At 31.9% G+C, this 20,229-nt stretch overlaps 1 protein-coding gene across 10 annotated transcripts in view; it reads right to left on the bottom strand.

Annotated features, from left to right (window-relative positions):
* LOC132740068 (nuclear distribution protein nudE-like 1) overlaps positions 1 to 20,229 on the bottom strand; it is a 57,253-nt gene that overhangs the window by 28,544 nt on the left and 8,480 nt on the right. For all 10 annotated transcript variants that reach the window (XR_009627093.1, XR_009627094.1, XR_009627096.1 and 7 more), the window contains exons 2-5: positions 13,309 to 13,462; positions 3,763 to 3,911; positions 1,955 to 2,000; positions 159 to 249 (exon numbers count right to left, since the gene is read on the bottom strand). Coding sequence is in view for 6 of the 10 variants with exons in the window: in XM_060727928.1 (XP_060583911.1) it covers positions 159 to 249; positions 1,955 to 2,000; positions 3,763 to 3,911; positions 13,309 to 13,462 (440 nt within the window). In the remaining 4 variants the exon portion in view is untranslated. The remainder of the gene's footprint in view (positions 1 to 158; positions 250 to 1,954; positions 2,001 to 3,762; positions 3,912 to 13,308; positions 13,463 to 20,229) is intronic.

The raw sequence follows: 20,229 nt of genomic DNA, 5'->3' as shown, positions 1-20,229 counted from the left end.
AAGGGGGATTCAAACCCACAGCAACTAGGGGCAAGAGGTCAACAATCTTCGACATCAGCTTGCAGTTTTGTTGACAAAGTATATTTACTACTGAAATAAATGTGTGTATTAAAAGACAAACAAATTTTAAGCCTTTCATGCTATGGCTATGAACAAACCTCTAGCTTCATCCTTCAACCTTTGTACTGTCTCACATAATGTCTCTTTGTCATCTAATTCACTTTCTAAAAATGCATTTCTTTCTATAGCCTAAAATATATATAACTCAACATATTGATATAACTTAATTACGCAGGGGAAAAAACAAATTGTTCTACAATGGAATATCTACTGCCTATAATATACAAACAATTTTACAGCCAGAAAAATTCAATAGCATTTCAAGAAACCTTTGCTAAAACTGCCCCAAACATGATGCAAAAACACCCCCAATCACACCAGACCCCACAAAATCTTCTTGCAAATGTACCCAAACCACCCATCATCCCATTACATCTTCTAAGTTATGTTCCAGACAATAATACCCGTGGACAACTATACTGGCAAGACAAACTGATTCATATATTCCAGTATAGAGACTTTCAACTGTAAATATAGTACACAATGGTTTTTATACAGCCAAAAATGTACATTTTATAAAGGCATGTCTACAGTCAAAATAGAGAATTGCAGTTTCTTTAGCAACCTTTCGTAATAAAGAATAACACATTTTCATAAAAGGCTTGTCATTCGTGAAAAAAGTTTAAACCATCTAGTAATTTGAGCACTAAACTAAGTTAAATGTCTTAAAAGTCTTCCCAAAATATTTCATTTTCCTTTAGTTACATTATAACAAACAATAGAAATAAGCAGAGTAAGAAGAGAAGTTGCTTCCCTTTGATCAAATATGAAAAATCAACAATAAATTAAAAGATTGGGAGAGGGGAACATAAAAAATGTCAAATTTAGCTGAAAAGTACCCAGTTCAGTACACAAAAATGTTCACCCAATGATTAATTTTATAGCAAAATTCAAACTTTTCTCACAATCAGACAATACAGGCTATATTATTTTTATTATTTTGTCAATTATATGGATGAGAAAGCTCTAATTCACAGCATGCCTTGCAATGTTAATTTTGTATAAAATATATTTATAAATAACTTAATGTATGCATCATTATTCATGCAAAAAAATTAATGAGAGTTTAAAACTTATACAATATGGTTTCAAAATACATGTACTCCAAACAGAGTAAAGCCAGAAGTTGCCTAACATCTGCTTTATATTTGAAGGAGCTTTCAGCATAAAAAAACGGGTTGTTCTAACATACTGGTATCTTTTTCTCACTTTCCCACAGAAAATGCATTTCATTTTCTTGTTCAAGTTGCTGAGAAGGCTCAGGGCAGAAAATATACCAGGTTAGGTAGATTATATTAACTTTGCACCTATTCAGACAAATGGACAAGTCAGTAAGTGATAAGTGGTATACACCCGGTAGACCAATTAATTTGGAGTTTTGATGCGTATAAGATAATTAACCACTCAAGCCTACCACCCTCTTTGTCAGTTTCTACACTTCAAAACTACAAAACAGTGTTAAAAAGGCAATTAATACATTACTTTCAAACTTTTTAACCTGCATAATTATATATTCAACACTAATTGTGAAAGCAATCTATCACATAAAAGTAAACTTGCACTTGGTTACTGCATTTTTCTGTTTCAAACAGGTTATTCCCATGAATAACTAATGAGCTAAAATATAATGAATGTGTTTCTGAAATCATGCCAGCAAATGTTAAATCCTGTTCATTTTTATATCCTTTATTTTCATTTTTCTTTTGTTATTCATCTAAGGTCAATGTTACCAGAATTGTTTATTACATAATTCCAGACGGCTGGTAATGCCTACTTAGTCTTTTACAGTAGCACACCTATCTTAATTTATTGATATATAGAGGAATATACCTACCTGATTTAACCTAGTTTCAAAATCTTCTAATGATACAACTGTTGCCCTGAAAATACAAAAACGAAAAAATATATATCAAAATAAAAATATGTAACCTAGAGACACTAAAAACAGTCCTATACCACCACTTTATAGCCACATAAACATATATATTGTTGTTGTTAGACTGCTGGCTGCATGCTCAGTTAAAGTGACTCCACTGAGATTTTTTGGCATGAATCTTAAATGAAAAGCATTGCAACGCTTTTCACCCAAAATGTTTTTCACTCAAAACTCTTTTCATTCAAAACGTGCTAAGAATTGCCCCACCACCTATCGATTTTAAGTCAATTCTGAGTAGATTTCTTTATTATACTCCATTTTCAGTCCTTCAATGGATCTATGCAACAATTTCAAAGTTTATTTAGTGGAGTTCTTTTAAAGTATATTTAAAATAATTCCCTAAAACTGAAAATGGACAGTTTCAGAATCAAATAACTGAATTAAACTTGTCTAATGAGCCTTTTGATAAGGATCACTAACAAGTTAAATTAATTTTCTTATTGAGGTTAGGGCAACTCTGCTGGTATTTCTCACATAAATTGTAACATAATGAAATTTTACAATGTCATAATGTCAATAAAAAGATTTGTTAAGTAAATAGTACTTCAACTTGACAAAATTGATTTAGATGCAATATCTATATTAACTCAACCTACATTTCATACACTGAAATGTTTGCATAAGGCAATATTAAGATATGACAGTGGTGAAATGGATGGATGCCCTGCATTGTTACACTTTAGCGTGTGTGAAGTGTGGGGACAGGGAGAATACATAATGGTCTCATAGACACTGAGAAAGTCATAGTGACTTTTCAGGTTTAATGCCAAATGGTGTGTGTGTGGGGGGGGGGGGGGAAATAACTCAGGTGCATCTATATAATTATTTCAAATTATTTCAGGCACTATTGAACATCTTAAACCACTGACATTCCTCTCATGGAATTAAAGACATTGGTTGAATTCAAACCCACAGTGGTAAGGGTCCTTTAGTTTTGCTACAAGGCTAACCAAAGTAGATGAATTAAGATAATACATATACATAAGAGCATTTTATGATTTAGTAAGAAAATGATATTGAAAATGTTGATCTGATTGCCAAAATTCAAGCATTTTTGAAGCTTGATGTAGAAAATATAAATAAAATACAAGAGGACGGCAAATGAATAAACTAATGAATCATCTCACAAGCCCATACTTCTTACGTTAACAAGCACACAATAAAATAATGGGTAAGACATCATGTCTATGTAAATAAAATCATGTCAAGTGTACTCTTCATAATGTTAAGTGTATGTTACACCATTTATATTACATTAACTGAATCTGTATGATTCATTTATTGTGTTTGCCTCTATTGTACTGCTTACAAATATACTTTCTTACTATTCCATTATAATGACTGAATACACATTTATGGTATTTGTTGATGGTCTTAACAATATATGGAAAAAAAATGCTTACACCAACATTAATTTTAGACTTGTAACCTTACTGTTTCAAATGTCTGTCTGTAATATAATTTTAATGCCCACTTTTATGTTAAGCTACAACTAAAAGAAGGTACCTGGCGAGGAACACTTTTCTTAATAATGTTACAAGAATTCTAGACCATGGTTGTTACAAGTCATCACATTACTCCTATAGCCACAGGAACCTGTCACCAGTTTTATGTTTCCCATTTTTTATCTAAAAATTACATGATAGTTAAATCCCTCAGACCTCTCTCTGAAATCCTATGTTAACACACAGAAAACAAAAGTTTACCTTTTTGCTCTTTCTAAATCATCATTTGACTGTTCCAATTCTCGTATATATTTTTGTAACTCATCTTTAAATGCCCGCACTTGTAAAAGTTCACTTTCTAAATCAGATATTTGAGTATGACTTTGCCCATGTAATGTCTCTAATTTTGACTGAAAAAGAATGAAAATAATATAATTATATACACATTGATATAATTCTTGCTAGAAACCACAGCTGTCAGTAAGACAGCACATTTAACGATTCTCAATGCCTGACAGTAAGAAAAGGAGCATAACTCTGTTAAAAGGTAACTCAGAGTTATGGGACATGTGCCCATCATGTTAGATACATGTTATCATAGAGAACAAGTATGAGAATTTTCAACCATTCTTTTAAGTATTTTTAGAGATATAAACTTGCACGCAAAAACTTTAATCAAAGTGTGACTGTGACAGCGATGCTAACACCAGGGTGAGTACAAAGCTCTCCATATTTTTTAACACTGTTAAGCTACAAATGTTTATACAATAAAGCAACTCAATCTTTTAGTATCAGAGGAGTTGATTTGCTAGATATTAAGTCAAAGGTCATACAGTGAGATTTTAGCTTTACTTGTTAAAGGAAACCTCAGGTCCCCCTTTTTTTAGACTAACAAAGAACAAAGAGGCATGACTGTATTTAGTGTCAAATGTTATTTCATTTCCTGATATAGTGATTTTGGAAACATTTTTGGCGACGCCGGTGAGCGGCGTCGTCTATTATGGAACGCTTTTTATTTTTGCCTATGGAAGGAGCTGTTATTATTAGCAGTTAATTTCATGTTGTGTAAATTAGTTTTATTTTGATTCGTAAAAATCAAGTTAACAAATGTGTTGTTATATTTGTATTTAATAACTTTATGTAAAAAGCATGTGCATTGTGATATTATTTTCACGAAATTGCGGGTTAAGTTTAACAGCTTGTCCCTTAGTTTTAATGACAATACTAAAACCCGGATTTCGAATATCGTTGTGGTCTAGATTGAGGCCGTATCATTTATACATTTTCAAAATTTTCCTACAAGAAGAAAGTTCACCTGCAATTGAGTATAAGGATAGGTAATGAAACTGTTGTAAACGATTATCCTATTGATTTTATCCTTATTACATTTATCTGTTGCGCAGAATGGTTGTTTTTACAAAGTGTACCAGTATCCAGATGTTGAAAGCTATCCGATTTTCTGCAATTACTGCTGACACATGGCCATCTATTTTTTTATGAATACTTTACCATTAATTTGAATGGCTTGATAAAATTGAACCTGCAACATTTCATAATTTTGCTGTTTATCGTGTTCTTTTGGGTTTCAGGTTTTCTTTATTTTAAGGGGAAGTAACTTATGTTTACTAAATTATTTGTTCTTTTATGTCTATCTTAGGTATTACTTATAATACTATTTTTGTTGTATATAATTCACCAGTTGTAAGGTCATCAAAAGCATGTTAATGTTAATGTTAGGATTTCATATTTATTTAATATAAACTGGGAATTATTAATGTTATACGTGTGCATGTACATGTATATCTTAGACAGTAGTATATTGATATGTTGAGACTTATAATTTTTCTGCATTTAAAGAGATACAGTTATGTCATTATTATTAAAGGGATGAGACTTTCATTTAAAGTTATAAATGATAAAACATGTATTGATTGAAAATGTCCTTAAACTTGGATCAAGCAATATAATTAATAAAGTCTCAAAAATCATATTCTGAATAGTTATTCTATTTTTTTTCTAACATGTGCATAGTTTGAAAAGGACAGCTTCTGTCTTATCTATTTGTAATGAAGAGACACCGGTCTCAACATCCAGGTCTCCTGAGTCAACGCGACAACAGACTGTACATAGAGTAGATTGTTACTTGCCCTTGAATAAATTTGTGCACTAAATTTATAGTGGGTGATTTGTGCCACATGAAAACCAACATAGTACAAAAAGTAACTGGGCGCCAGATGAAAACATGAAAATACAATCTACCACAAAGTGGTTTGTTTGTTGCATTTTCATGTTTTTGCCCGGTGCCCTTGATGCAAAATACAAATCAGCCTTCATAAAATTTCTTCTTATGTTGGTCACAGGTTAATGAGTTCTGGTCAAGCTCAAAGTTTATCTCATCCTATGACTGCATATAAGCATGAGTTCAATTTCCTATGCTCTGTAACATAAGAAATTCACGAACACAAATCGATATAGTGGGGAAATATGTTGTGGTTTAGAACTGTTTCATTATTAAAAAGAAAATGTGTAGCCGGCCGGATAGCTCAGTTGGTCTTCTGAAAGTCATGGGTTCGAGTCATGGTCAGGTAGTTTCAGTCAGGGTTTAGAAATGGTTTTTCAATTGACACATGTTTGATTCATTTAACAGATTGCATTATTTGAAATGGACAAAGGCAGTATTGCATGATACTTTTAGATCTACAAAGGGCATTTGATACAGTTGAACACACTATACTGCACATGAAGAAGTTGTTTTTCTTCTTCTTCATGAAACTTCAAGCATCTGCCATATATAATGACATTCTTACATGGTTTAAGTCTTATCTCTGATAGTAGCTGGTTGATGTGGCTGGTACTTATTCTACTACTGCTCTGAGTACCTATGCTGTCCCCTGATGTTCATTTTAGGTCCTCTTTTATGTCTAATATATGTCAATTACATGTCTTCAACCCTAAGCAATAAGCTTTATTATAATGCACAGGCACGAGTATCAGACCTTGGATGAAAAAATATGACCAGATTGGTAAAAAAAACCCGTGTTCATCTTAAAAGTGTCAACAACCAAAATAAAATGTAAATAATGACCCCCTTTAAAAATATACTTCAAGTTGAAAGTATATTTTTAAAGGGGATCATTATTTACATTTTTTGTTTTGGTTTTTATAAACACAGTTTTTTTTATCAATCTGGTCATCTGGTCATATTTTTTCTTCCCAGGTCCGATACTCGTGCCAGTGATTATATGCTGATGACTCAGGAATCCTTGTGTCTCATAAATTAAATCTGAAGAAATTCTTTCTTATAACATGAGTCTTATAAGATTGCTTAATTGACTATAAATTGCCTTTGCATCTTGGCAAGACAGAGTCTATTCTTTTTTGGTTTAAGTTTCAACTTAACCTGGCCCTAGCCTCCAGGTCACATGTAATGGTACTGCTATAAAGTACACATCTTTTGTTAAGTATTTAGGTGCAAATCTGGATCAAATTCTTTTGGCGTCGCCCTTTGATGCTTTGCATCAATGCTTTTCTTGTTGACATACTGTAATAGACAGTCAAATGCTCCCTACTAGCACATGCATTCCATACATAGAAAGGCAAATTAATACCATCAATTATGAGACAATAATTCTAGTTTGAGCATCTTGAGCACCCATGCCTATCAATAGTATACATACTTAAAAACCCTTTCATTAACAATTTAGACTGACCCAAAATCCAAGCTATTATAATTATCAGCAGAATGATGGTTAAACTGGCTAATAATCTTTAGTCTATATACAAATATGACCAATTATCTTAATAGATGAATTACAAATAGACACTTTTCATAGCTGTAACTATTGCCAATATAGGATGGAATGATTTATTGCTATAATCTTAATATTTTGGCTCCATGGAGAAATAATTATGTATCATTTATCATGATACATATGTGTATTTATTTTTGAGTTAAGTACAATTGTTAATGGTGTTTCACTTTCAGTCGAACACTAGCTAGACAGCCAGTTTAATACCAAACAAATGTTTCTCTATTCTGAACAAGAAATGACCAATTTTCTGTACATAAATCATTTAAATCAGACATCAATGACATACAATTGTAATTGTACAGTCTATAGTCAAACTGTCAGTTAAAAGCATAAACCCCACCCAACATATGTAAATACTACTATTAACTATAAGAATGTACTTTTTATTAACACACTGTTGTTTTTTACCAGTTATCTTGGCATGACTTGACAATTACTGGCACAGAAATATGAAGTAAATACTATAATGATAGATTTACAACAGCCAAAAACACCAGTATGAGGTAGGGCTATTGGTGTTTGATGATGTTGTTCATAACAAACATTCCATTGTTCTCTTGCAAGTCTCTCTGTAGAATTCTTGTCATTTATGAATTTTGCTAATTATTTTTTCTTCTATGATGGCAAGTTTTCCATGTTAGAGATGCAGGAAAATATGTTTACACTATTATTTTATTACTAGATCATAAAAACAAACCAAAGTGACTATATCTATGAATATATACAACATAGAAATCATTATACAGTCCAACCCCGGTATTCGACAACCCTTTATTCGAAAGCCCGGCATTATTCGAAGTAGATTGGCTGTCCCGTTTTTATTTCTATATAAATCAATGTCAATAAAAGTGTATTATTCGAAATGCATTATCTGAATACCTCCTATTTTTCGAATCCAATTTTACAATCATGAAAGAATTTCACACCTATTATTTGAAGCCAGACTAATTGCCACAGATCCACTCGCTGACCAGTCGACTTGTGAAAAAACATCAACAGTCATGCGTGTATTTACACAATCATGATAATAACTTTAATGTCGTTACTGTTACTGTTATAAGAGCTCTTGATACGTAGTGACAACACGGCCATTATCAAGGCTTTGCACGAAACGAAACAATACATAATGTAGAATAAAATGCAAGTATTTATGTCTTCAATGCCAATAAAATATGTTTTACGCATCTTTTCCTTAATATTTATTTTCCTAAGTTGATTACAGGAAGTAAGTGTGTTGTATTCGGTAGTTTTGCTATGATTGGTCAAAGTGGAGTAGTTTTCGTCTATCACAATATTCCGATTTCGATAATTCGAACCCATCGATTATTTGAAGTAAATTTTCAGTCCCAGACACTTCGAATAAACAGGGTTGGACTGTAAATACATTGAAGACTTGCTCGAGTTTAAAGAATATGTTGGGTTTTAGAATATGTTGGGTTTTTCCCACCTAATCCAGGGGTAAAAACAAACTTTTACAGTTACAACTTTGAAAACAAAAGCCATGTCAACATGGCCATCCCCCGCCGAATGTGTTTGCTCATTGGAAGAATGTATATGTAGTTGAGCAGATAATTCTTTAATATGTTTAACAATTAAACAGAGTTTAACTTTAACCAATTTGATCTTACAGTATTATTATATAGCATATAACGGACGGACAGAAGGACAGACGGACGGAGACTATTTCTATATCCCCGCCACCTTTCGGCGGGGGATAATAAGCACAAGAGGTTGACTAATCAATCGTGACCAGTTGTGTAAAGGTATGGGGGGAATTAGCTTGGAAAAAGCACACTTGCCATTAGTTCCAAATAACATCTATTTCAAATCAGATGTACATGTACAAGCATTTTCATTTTTCTTGTAATTTTCATAAAAAAGTACTTATAAAAAGTTACAAACTTCTTACAATCAAGGATGCAATACAGATATATAATCTTCATACCTTATAAGGTCATTATTATAAAAAGTACTTATAAAGAATTACTACAATCAAAGGACGTAATATAGATACATCAAATAATTGGTAAATCACATGATGATTAGCTCACCGCAGGTTCAATAGGCCGATTGTATATCAAAATAATCGTTCCCTTTAATAGTAATTCACAATCGTCGCAACAATTGGGAGGTGCATTATCTGATTTGTCAATAATAGGTAAATATTTGTCGGACTATACAGCAAACGCTGACTTCGCGCTCATATCAATAGCTTTAATATGTTTAACAATTAAACGGAGTTTAACTTTAACCAACTTGATCTTACAGTATTATATAGCATATAACAGGTCAAGATAAAATATCTGTCATCGAGTTACATCAATTCAGAACATCATATTTTTATAAATAGCAGTTGACAGCTCAGCAAAAACTGATTATCAAAAGGTTTTAATCAATGAGACATCTGAATTATCAACATAAATTTATAACAGTATTCAATCTGCATGAATATATAGTAAATAGTTATCATTTAATTGTTTCAGGCTTTAAAGGCACATTAACTTAAATTTTCAAACATATGTAAATGTAATGTCAGAGTTAAAAAAAAGTAATATCTACAGTGGTTTTAAATATGAAAATTTAAAATTAGGGTCCACTATGACTGATGAGAGCTTTTATTGCATTTATTATATATTTGGTTTCACATTCCTTGTAAAACAAGCTTCTCTTAAGTCACAGTGACTAATTTTGATATGATTTATAAGTATTTATTTTCTAAATGGTTTAATTATCAATTAATTGAGTCCAATGTACACATACATAACTAAACCATTATTCTTATAGTGACTTTCAAACTTTGCATTCAAGTCTTTTTCACTTTTCTTAAAAGAAACAGTTACAATGCAGTTGTATCAGAAATGGAATTTACAGTCGGACACTGCAATTGACATATTTATATTTTTCTAACGAGCATGTATACAGTGCAGCATTGAACTTTGGGGAAAAAACCAAAAAAAAACATTTCTTGATTTTTACACAAAGTGTTATAATAATAAATATTAAATATTGCATATCGAGAGTATTATTTCAGAGAGAAGTTTATATACTAAACGGTCATATAAAATCTAATTGCTGAATGGTCAAAAGTCAATATAGTACACCATTAATCTGTTATTAACTGTAATTACATTAACTTATTACAGATTCAAGTCGTAACTGGGAGAAACTTAATCCAGAGTAAATCTAAACACTGTAATCATTGTAAGTACAATTTCTAACTGAAGGATTTTTATTATATTAATGTTTCTTCAGTATTTGCTGCAGTAGTTTTTTTGTTGTTTTATTTTCTTTGGCTGAATTTTGTCACATTCTCACTTTAACCCGATAGCTTCCTCACATGGAATATTTAACCTTTACTTGTAGGACTTAAACCATGGCAGGTCAGTCACAACCACTAGGACATCATTGCCACCTAGTCATTCACTCCACTCTCTTTGTACACTGTATGAAGGACTTATATCTGATGTGTTTACTTTCCTAATATCATGTTTAAATGATTTTCAATTTCAAAAATTGAGACTTGATTTTAAATGGCCTTGAATATCAATATCAAAAAAAATATTAGACACTCAGGCATTCACTTTTTAATAATGATAATTGCATTTTGCACAGCACAGAGTTCAAAATAAGACAACCTTGCTTGATGGAAGTAAATTATATCCATAGAGGAATTTATGCAGCACAAAATTACAGTAAAATTACAAGGAATTATAAAAAGTTGTCTTTTGTGAAAGCTGTCAATGTTAATAATCTTGTCTAATGGTGATCAAATGTACTGACCTTCATACTCATTTCAAACAAATTATTACCTCTCATAACTTCCTGAACAAAATTTTAGTACAATATATAACCAATTCAATATCTGAAGTACAAAACCATTATGTAATCCCATATCATACTGAAACCGAAAGTTATTAAACTTTTGCCTTTGGTATAAAGCCAAGCCTGCAAATGCACTTGCAATGTACATGCAGTCTGACCAGGCTCTATACTGTTGGCTGACTGATTACGGTTTACCAGTAGTATAGATCCAAGCCAGCCATGGCACTTGCAATGTATGTACAGTCTGACCAGGCTGTATACTCTTGGCTGACTGGTTTTACATTTTCATCTTGATATTACAAACACTGATGACAGACTAGAAGCTGGACAAGTCCAATTAAAAATTCAGCATGTTTAGAGTTTATATGATCACAACCAGACACAGGGGCGTCCGTGGCCGAGTGGTTAAGGTCGTTGACTTCAAACCACTTGCCCCTCACCGCTGTTGGTTCGAATCCCGACAGAGACTTTGGATTCTTTCATGTGAGGAAGCTATCCAGCTAGCTAACGGAACGACGGTGGTTCTACTCAGGTGCCCGTTTGTGCCTGAAATAATGCACGGAAGGGCACCCGAGGTCTTCCTCCACCAGTAAAGCTGGAACATACAAAACAACCAGACATACAATATGCCATGTGAGGTAGACTATCTACAATTTAAGAACAGAGTCACACATGTGAATAATTGTGCCCTCCTTTAAAAAAATAACAACAATGTTTTAGTCATTTTACATTGGAAATGTGAATAAAGAAATGCAATGGACAATTTTTTGGATATTATTGTTTATGAACAACCAAGTCATAGAAAAATAGTCTGATGATCAGTCACATTTTTGAACTCTTAACAGGCAAATCTAAGGTCCGCAATAGATTAGTCCAACTAATTGTACTGTGTGACGAGATCTTGTGCTATTTTCGTGTCAGGGCAATAATCTCGCCTCTACAAGCGAGATTCTGACCCAGCACAAAAATATCTCAGAATCTAGCTTTGGCACGTCAATATATTTTGACTACGCAATAGATATACCAAAGATATTTCATTTAAATCATATATCTGACTTCTCCTTAAAATCATTATATTTGTAAGACAGCACTCTTCAAATACTGAAAACATAAACTGAACATCATCTTTTTTCGTTGGTGGGTTTTTAAGTCAAAAATTTTCAGGAAAAATGTCTTATTGGGCCTGCACCTCATTTTTTAATTTATTCTACTTGTGCTTTCAAGACAGAAGTTCAAAAGAATTTGCCTACCACTGATGAACAGGTCTAATTATAAGTACTTACTTAAATAGATACATAATATTAAACACCTACAAATATCAACAACTTCACACCTGTCATGCTGAACAATAATTCTATAAGTATCACTTGACCATTATGGTAACAAAAGATTTTTCTACTTCAGACCACAAAATAACCATATCTCTTATATCAATGTTGAGGGATTTAATACATATGCATACAACAGAAAGAAAGGCCTGTCAATTCATTTACTTTATCAATTTTTACGATCTATTTATGTTTTCTTTATGCACAATTAAGCTAGTAAATAGAATATAATGTTCAGTAAGAAAGTCTTTAAGTGAACTTATAAGTGCTTAAAAGACTGAAATATGAAAGAGTTCGTTCTGCTCTGTGATTTGAAGGTTTCTAACATTTTCTAATTAAATATGGCTGTTAATGGTGATTTTTGTAAACATGCGCCCTTCAAATTATTAGTCATTTTACTAAAATAAAATTTAATTAATTCTCATAAAACCATACCCTGGTGACTTTTCGTTATGAACTGACTAAGTTATGAAAAACATGATTTAAGATATATGTAACTGAACAAGAAACATAATACAGTCAAATAAGTCATTTCAACATAAAACTGCATTTAAACAAATAGGGCAGTGGGATATAAAATATACACTGTGACATTCATTTGAACCTTTCAAATAGTTGATAAACACTGAACTTTATGCATAATCAATACATACAAATGAATGTCAAACCAATAAAAACATATTGTTCTCATTTGATCTTATAGGTCCAGCATTGTTATTGAGCAGCTATTTTCATGATCAATGAAATAAAATGGCAATAAAGTCTTTTTAATGTGGCCTTTCTGAGCAATAAAACACAGATCAGATGAAAAAACTGACTATATTATACTTAAATAACTTCCTTACTCTTAATGATTCCACTTCATGTTGTAACCTAGAATTCTCTTGTCCTAATGTTTTACTTTTCTTCTCTAATTGTTCCACCTGTGTTTCTAACTCCGCCTCGAACTCGCGACTGCTCACCTGAAAGTCCTCGAACTCTTCCCGCGTCTCCTCAAGTCTGAAACCAAATAACATATTGATGTACATGTAGCACTTATATGATTTGTTTAATTCTCTTTTTTGTTTGAATTCTATGTTACAAAGACACTCCTGTGGTTATACAAGTTGATGACTTTCCAACTTTAAGAAGACATTACTGTTACATCCAGCACCTCTTTTAATAATAAATGTATCTTAGACACAAGCAGAGACCTTGGGACCACCCACAGGACTGCTTCAAGTTCATCAAAATAACAAACTTAAAATCCCTTAACTAGGTAGATTAATAAGCAAAGATAACCTTTAACTTAACCTGCTGAAACAGAAAGTAATCAGCTTTAGCCACCAGTATAGAGTCAGGCCAGCTTGCACCTCTCTATGGTCTGACCAGGCTCTCAGTTACTATTGACAGATCAATTTACAATTTTTATCTTGATATAATGGACAGTTCCAAAAATGAAGGCTGGACAATTTCATTTAAGAAATTAGCCAGGACTCAGGTTTAAGTTAAGGATAATTTGTAGCTTGAAGTCAGTGTCATTTATTAACAATTATACAAGTACAAGTAGGTGCCAATAATATTAATAATCTACTGAATTTCCTGCCAACTTAAGTCAGCTTACAAAAAGTCTCCTAGTAATTGATGACTATTTCATATACCAATCTATCACTTGCCAGACAATTAGCTATCTTATATATCTACATGTAAGTGAATTGTTTTGAAAGTTATCACTTCAGACACAAAAGCTAGTACTGGCAAAGACCATCTTAGAACATTGAAAATGGATGTAATTTCCTGGGTAAATATTTCTGTTTATACTGCATCATGAATAGCCTCATAAGATCTGGTACAATGGTTTTGTTTGTACCATATTTATCAAAATGACCAGCTTCAATAACCGAACATGTTTCAAATCTTTAAGAGGTCGAGTATATGATATAATTTCTAAGTTAATAGTTTTAGTAACTGCTGGCCCTCCATTGACAATACTTCTATACATTCAGACTTCTTTTATGAATTGTTATAGTACACAAAATACAAATTATACAAAAACTAACCCCTTTAATCTTAGAATCCTATTATCCTAGTTCATTTTTCCTCATGGTAATTCTTGCATTTTGTGGCCACTTTGGCATCAATTCTATTTTCATTTCATGAAAGCAGAGGCCCTAATATAAACAATGTCACTTAATATGGCAAAAGGCATTTGATGATTATACCCAACTGTTTTACTTTTAAGTTTTACTATGAAAGTATGCCTACATGTATTAAAGAGGGAAATCAATTTTTAAGAAGCTGAGTTCAAATGTTTCTATGTCAATGACCTAAAACCACACAAGTTTAATATATTTAACTACCACACACCAGTCATATAGATCTTCCATTGTTTTTCATATGCACTCCAAAACACTTGTAATTTATCAGTGGTTATAAAATATAAACTGGAATTCTCTCAGGAATGTTAGACTACACACTCAATGATTCATTCATAAACTGCTGCTATAAGTACAATGTTTATAATACAGGAGCGGAGATCCTGGTTTGAAAACAAAGAACCTAATGAACTACAGTTAAACCTGCCTTAGAAGACTAGTCTATAAACATTGAATTAAAATGTATGGACAATCTCTCAAACTTGTTTGGAACAATTAAGATAGTAAAATACTTTTTTTTCTTAGAGTTTCTAAGTGTGGCCTTTCTAAAGATGATCTTATCACTGTATGTAGCTAATAGAATAATACTAGATTTTAAATGATTAGCTCTTAGAACAATTAAGTCATGTAATGCACTATTATCATGAAATGCTTGAAATTAACTTAGGACAGATGTAAAATAATGACTAAAACACAAATTTAGTATAATGATGTTATTAAAAATGTACTTAATCATTACTACTAGTCAATATCTTAGTTTCACTTGATTTATTAGTAATAAATCTTATGTTTTATTTTCCTTTTTTCTTTAACAGTCAATTGCTTCTTACCAAAAGCTTTGTTTAATTTAATCCACCAGTGAAATGTAACCATGCCAGCTTAACCACCTTGGAGGAGTGTGGGTCAAGTCTGGAATAATTCCTTTGGAAATGAACCATGTTTTTACCTTCCTGCAGTTTCTATGTTCAAGCTGAAATAGCCAAATCCATAGCGCATAGAATTTGGCAGGGACATGGATTTACCCAAGATTTTGATGCTTCAATAGTCCAAGTCATTGTGTTCTGTGGTGGAGTTATTTTCAGTACTTTTGTTCAAATGGAAAATTAAAACACAAGACAATTTGTTGTTTGTTTCACTAAGTCTTTATGCTGGTCTTGTATCACAGGTTTGATTGTAAAAGGGTATTATACAGCTTTATCTACATGAATAATATAATTACAGGTAGCCTGGAAATTACTTTTTCAGGTCAAACATAGGGGCATCATTTATCAATTTAATTATCAGGACAAGATAATGATGATTACATTAATCTTGCTTAATGCATTTTTCTGAAGCCTGACCTAGTTTTTGTTTGTTTTTCTATACCGAAGTATGAATTATTAAAGAAGACCATGATGATAATGTGATTGATGAATGCATGTGTTTATTCATGCACATACTCAGTAATCACTCATTTTCAGGTAATCCATTAATTCTAAGCAAAACGGAAAGAAATTTTATTTCAACATCATGAAGAAGTTTAAGCAATAAACCAGATTATAGACAGAAACGGATGGTTTTTAATATCATTGAACTCACAAGTTCTCATGAAGTGGTACATTCATCTTTATAGGAAATAAACAAGAAAAGCATTGATGCAAAGCATCAAAGGGCGACGCCAAAAGAATTTGATCCAGATTTGCACCTAAATACTTAACAAAAGATGTGTACTTTATAGCAGTACCATTACATGTGACCTGGAGGCTAGGGCCAGGTTAAGTTGAAACTTAAACCAAAAAAGAATAGACTCTGTCTTGCCAAGATGCAAAGGCAATTTATAGTCAATTAAGCAATCTTATAAGACTCATGTTATAAGAAAGAATTTCTTCAGATTTAATTTATGAGACACAAGGATTCCTGAGTCATCAGCATATAATCACAGGCACGAGTATCGGACCTGGGAAGAAAAAATATGACCAGATGACCAGATTGATAAAAAAAACTGTGTTTATAAAAACCAAAACAAAAAATGTAAATAATGATCCCCTTTAAAAATATACTTTCAACTTGAAGTATATTTTTAAAGGGGGTCATTATTTACATTTTATTTTGGTTGTTGACACTTTTAAGATGAACACAGGTTTTTTATCAATCTGGCCATATTTTTTCATCCAAGGTCTGATACTCGTGCCTGTGCATTATAATAAAAGCTTATAATGCTTAGGGTTGAAGACATGTAATTGACATATATTAGACATAAAAGAGGACCTAAAATGAACATCAGGGGGACAGCATAGGTACTCAGAGCAGTAGTAGAATAAGTACCAGCCACATCAACCAGCTACTATCAGAGATAAGACTTAAACCATGTAAGAATGTCATTATATATGGCAGATGCTTGAAGTTTCATGAAGAAGAAGAAAAACAACTTCTTCATGTGCAGGATAGTGTGTTCAACTGTATCAAATGCCCTTTGTAGATCTAAAAGTATCATGCAATACTGCCTTTGTCCATTTCAAATAATGCAATCTGTTAAATGAATCAAACATGTGTCAATTGAAAAACCACTTCTAAACCCTGACTAAAACTGCCTGACCATGACTCAAACCCATGACTTTCAGAAGACCAACTGAGCTATCCGTCCTGCTACACATTTTCTCTTTAATAATGAAACAGTTCTAAACCACAACATATTTCCCCACTATATCGATTTGTGTTCGTGAATTTCTTATGTTACAGAGCATAGGAAATTGAACTCATGCTTATATGCAGTCATAGGATGAGAAAAACTTTGAGCTTGACCAGAACTCATTAACCTGTGACCAACATAAGAAGAAATTTTATGAAGGCTGATTTGTATTTTGCATGAAAATGCAACAAACAAACCACTTTGTGGTAGATTGTATTTTCATGTTTTCATCTGGCGCCCAGTTACTTTTTGTACTATGTTGGTTTTCATGTGGCACAAATCACCCACTATAAATTTAGTGCACAAATTTATTCAAGGGCAAGTAACAATCTACTCTATGTACAGTCTGTTGTCGTGTTGACTCAGGAGACCTGGAGGTTGAGACCGGTGTCTCTTCATTACAAATAGATAAGACAGAAGCTGTCCTTTTCAAACTATGCACATGTTAGAAAAAAATAGAATAACTATTCAGAATATGATTTTTTGAGACTTTATTAATTATATTGCTTGATCCAAGTTTAAGGACATTTTCAATCAATACATGTTTTATCATTTATAACTTTAAATGAAAGTCTCATCCCTTTAATAATAATGACATAACTGTATCTCTTTAAATGCAGAAAAATTATAAGTCTCAACATATCAATATACTACTGTCTAAGATATACATGTACATGCACATAACATTAATAATTCCCAGTTTATATTAAATAAATATGAAATCCTAACATTAACATTAACATACTTTTGATGACCTTACAACTGGTGAATTATATACAACAAAAATAGTATTATAAGTAATACCTAAGATAGACAGAAAAGAACAAATAATTTAGTAAACATAAGTTACTTCCCCTTAAAATAAAGAAAACCTGAAACCCAAAAGAACACGATAAACAGCAAAATTATGAAATGTTGCAGGTTCAATTTTATCAAGCCATGCAAATTAATGGTAAAGTATTCATAAAAAAATAGATGGCCATGTGTCAGCAGTAATTGCAGAAAATCGGATAGCTTTCAACATCCGGATACTGGTACACTTTGTAAAAACAACCATTCTGCGCAACAGATAAATGTAATAAGGATAAAATCAATAGGATAATCGTTTACAACAGTTTCATTACCTATCCTTATACTCAATTGCAGGTGAACTTTCTTCTTGTAGGAAAATTTTGAAAATGTATAAATGATACGGCCTCAATCTAGACCACAACGATATTCGAAATCCGGGTTTTAGTATTGTCATTAAAACTAAGGGACAAGCTGTTAAACTTAACCCGCAATTTCGTGAAAATAATATCACAATGCACATGCTTTTTACATAAAGTTATTAAATACAAATATAACAACACATTTGTTTACTTGATTTTTACGAATCAAAATAAAACTAATTTACACAACATGAAATTAACTGCTAATAATAACAGCTCCTTCCATAGGCAAAAATAAAAAGCGTTCCATAATAGACGACGCCGCTCACCGGCGTCCCCAATAATCAAGAGAGAAGCAGGTGCTATTTAGTGCATTGTACAAATTGCTTTTCACTTCAGACTGATATACAGTACATCTGAGTAGTTTACATTATACTTACAATCAATGGCTTCTATTACAACAGTCTCAGATAATGACAAAAAAATACAGATCTTGTCATTAAAATGGGAAAATAATTTTAGCAAAAATTTAAAACTGTTTTGCTTTGCATTCAAAAAATGGTTCCTATCTTAACATGTATTTTCAGATAAAAATATTATATAGACAATGTCAACAATGATAATTATATGCATGTCATCGAAAATTAATTCCGATTTTTTACACATTTGTCCAAAATATCAATCATAAGCAGTTTTTAAATCCATATTTTTTCTGCAGAAAATTGAAACTTTAATGTCATCAAAGAATGAGAAAGAACTTAATAATTTGTTTATTTATATTTTTCACTAAAATAAGAAATATGTCATACATTATGTGCAACTTAAAATGACTATCTCATTTATTTTCTGAAACAAGTAAAGTTTTGTAAATAATTTACTTGAAACATTGTTAGATAACATACTATCTTATTTCAGTTCTTTCTTAAAATATCAAATGTATTTTTTCAAACTCAAGGTACATGATTGTAATTAACAGACTTCCCGAAATACGTCGGTCCGACGGACATGTCCGATAAATTTTGATCAGGTCCGACAATTTTTTATTCCGGATCGGTCTGACTGTCCGGCTTTTATCCAAGCCACATGTATACAAAATGGCGTCGCTAAAGGTGCCAAACCTGGGAAAAACCGAAAATCTACGTCCGAAGAGTGCGCAGAACAGCAATAAAAGGATGAAAAGAATAGACCCGAGACGAAATTTAATGAAAAATGGAAGCAGAACCATGAATCATTGGTGTATGACAGGGAGGAGATGAAAATGCGCTGTACGGATTGTGCCGATTTTTACGGCGAAAAAAAAAAAAACAAAAAGTGTCTTAGAAATACAAACACAAGTTTTTCTTTGATTTTGATCAATTTTATTTGGTCTGACAGATTTTGTTTCGGTCCGACAGATTTTCATGGTTTGTCAGACCGAATGTCTGACAGTTTTTTTCAACTTTCGGGAAGTCTGGTATAAGATCATAAAAATTTATCTTAGTATTGAAATAAAGAGTATATTTTCATTTAATTAAATTTAAATTAAGCATGACAGTCTAATTTAATTTTATTTGGTCTGACAGATTTTGTTTCGGTCCGACAGATTTTCATGGTTTGTCAGACCGAATGTCTGACAGTTTTTTTCAACTTTCGGGAAGTCTGGTATAAGATCATAAAAATTTATCTTAGTATTGAAATAAAGAGTATATTTTCATTTAATTAAATTTAAATTAAGCATGACAGTCTAATTTTATTGAAAACATTACCAACATAGTTGGTATTTTGGCATGCTTGAACTTATGGTCTATTTTTATATAATTATATCTAAATAAA

This window comes from Ruditapes philippinarum, unplaced genomic scaffold (genome assembly GCF_026571515.1).
Source record: "Ruditapes philippinarum isolate M1 unplaced genomic scaffold, ASM2657151v2 ctg3003_1_1_1_1, whole genome shotgun sequence".
Taxonomy (NCBI): domain Eukaryota; kingdom Metazoa; phylum Mollusca; class Bivalvia; order Venerida; family Veneridae; genus Ruditapes; species Ruditapes philippinarum.
Note: the sequence above shows the minus strand (reverse complement) of the source record. Positions and strands in the feature narration are given on the sequence as shown.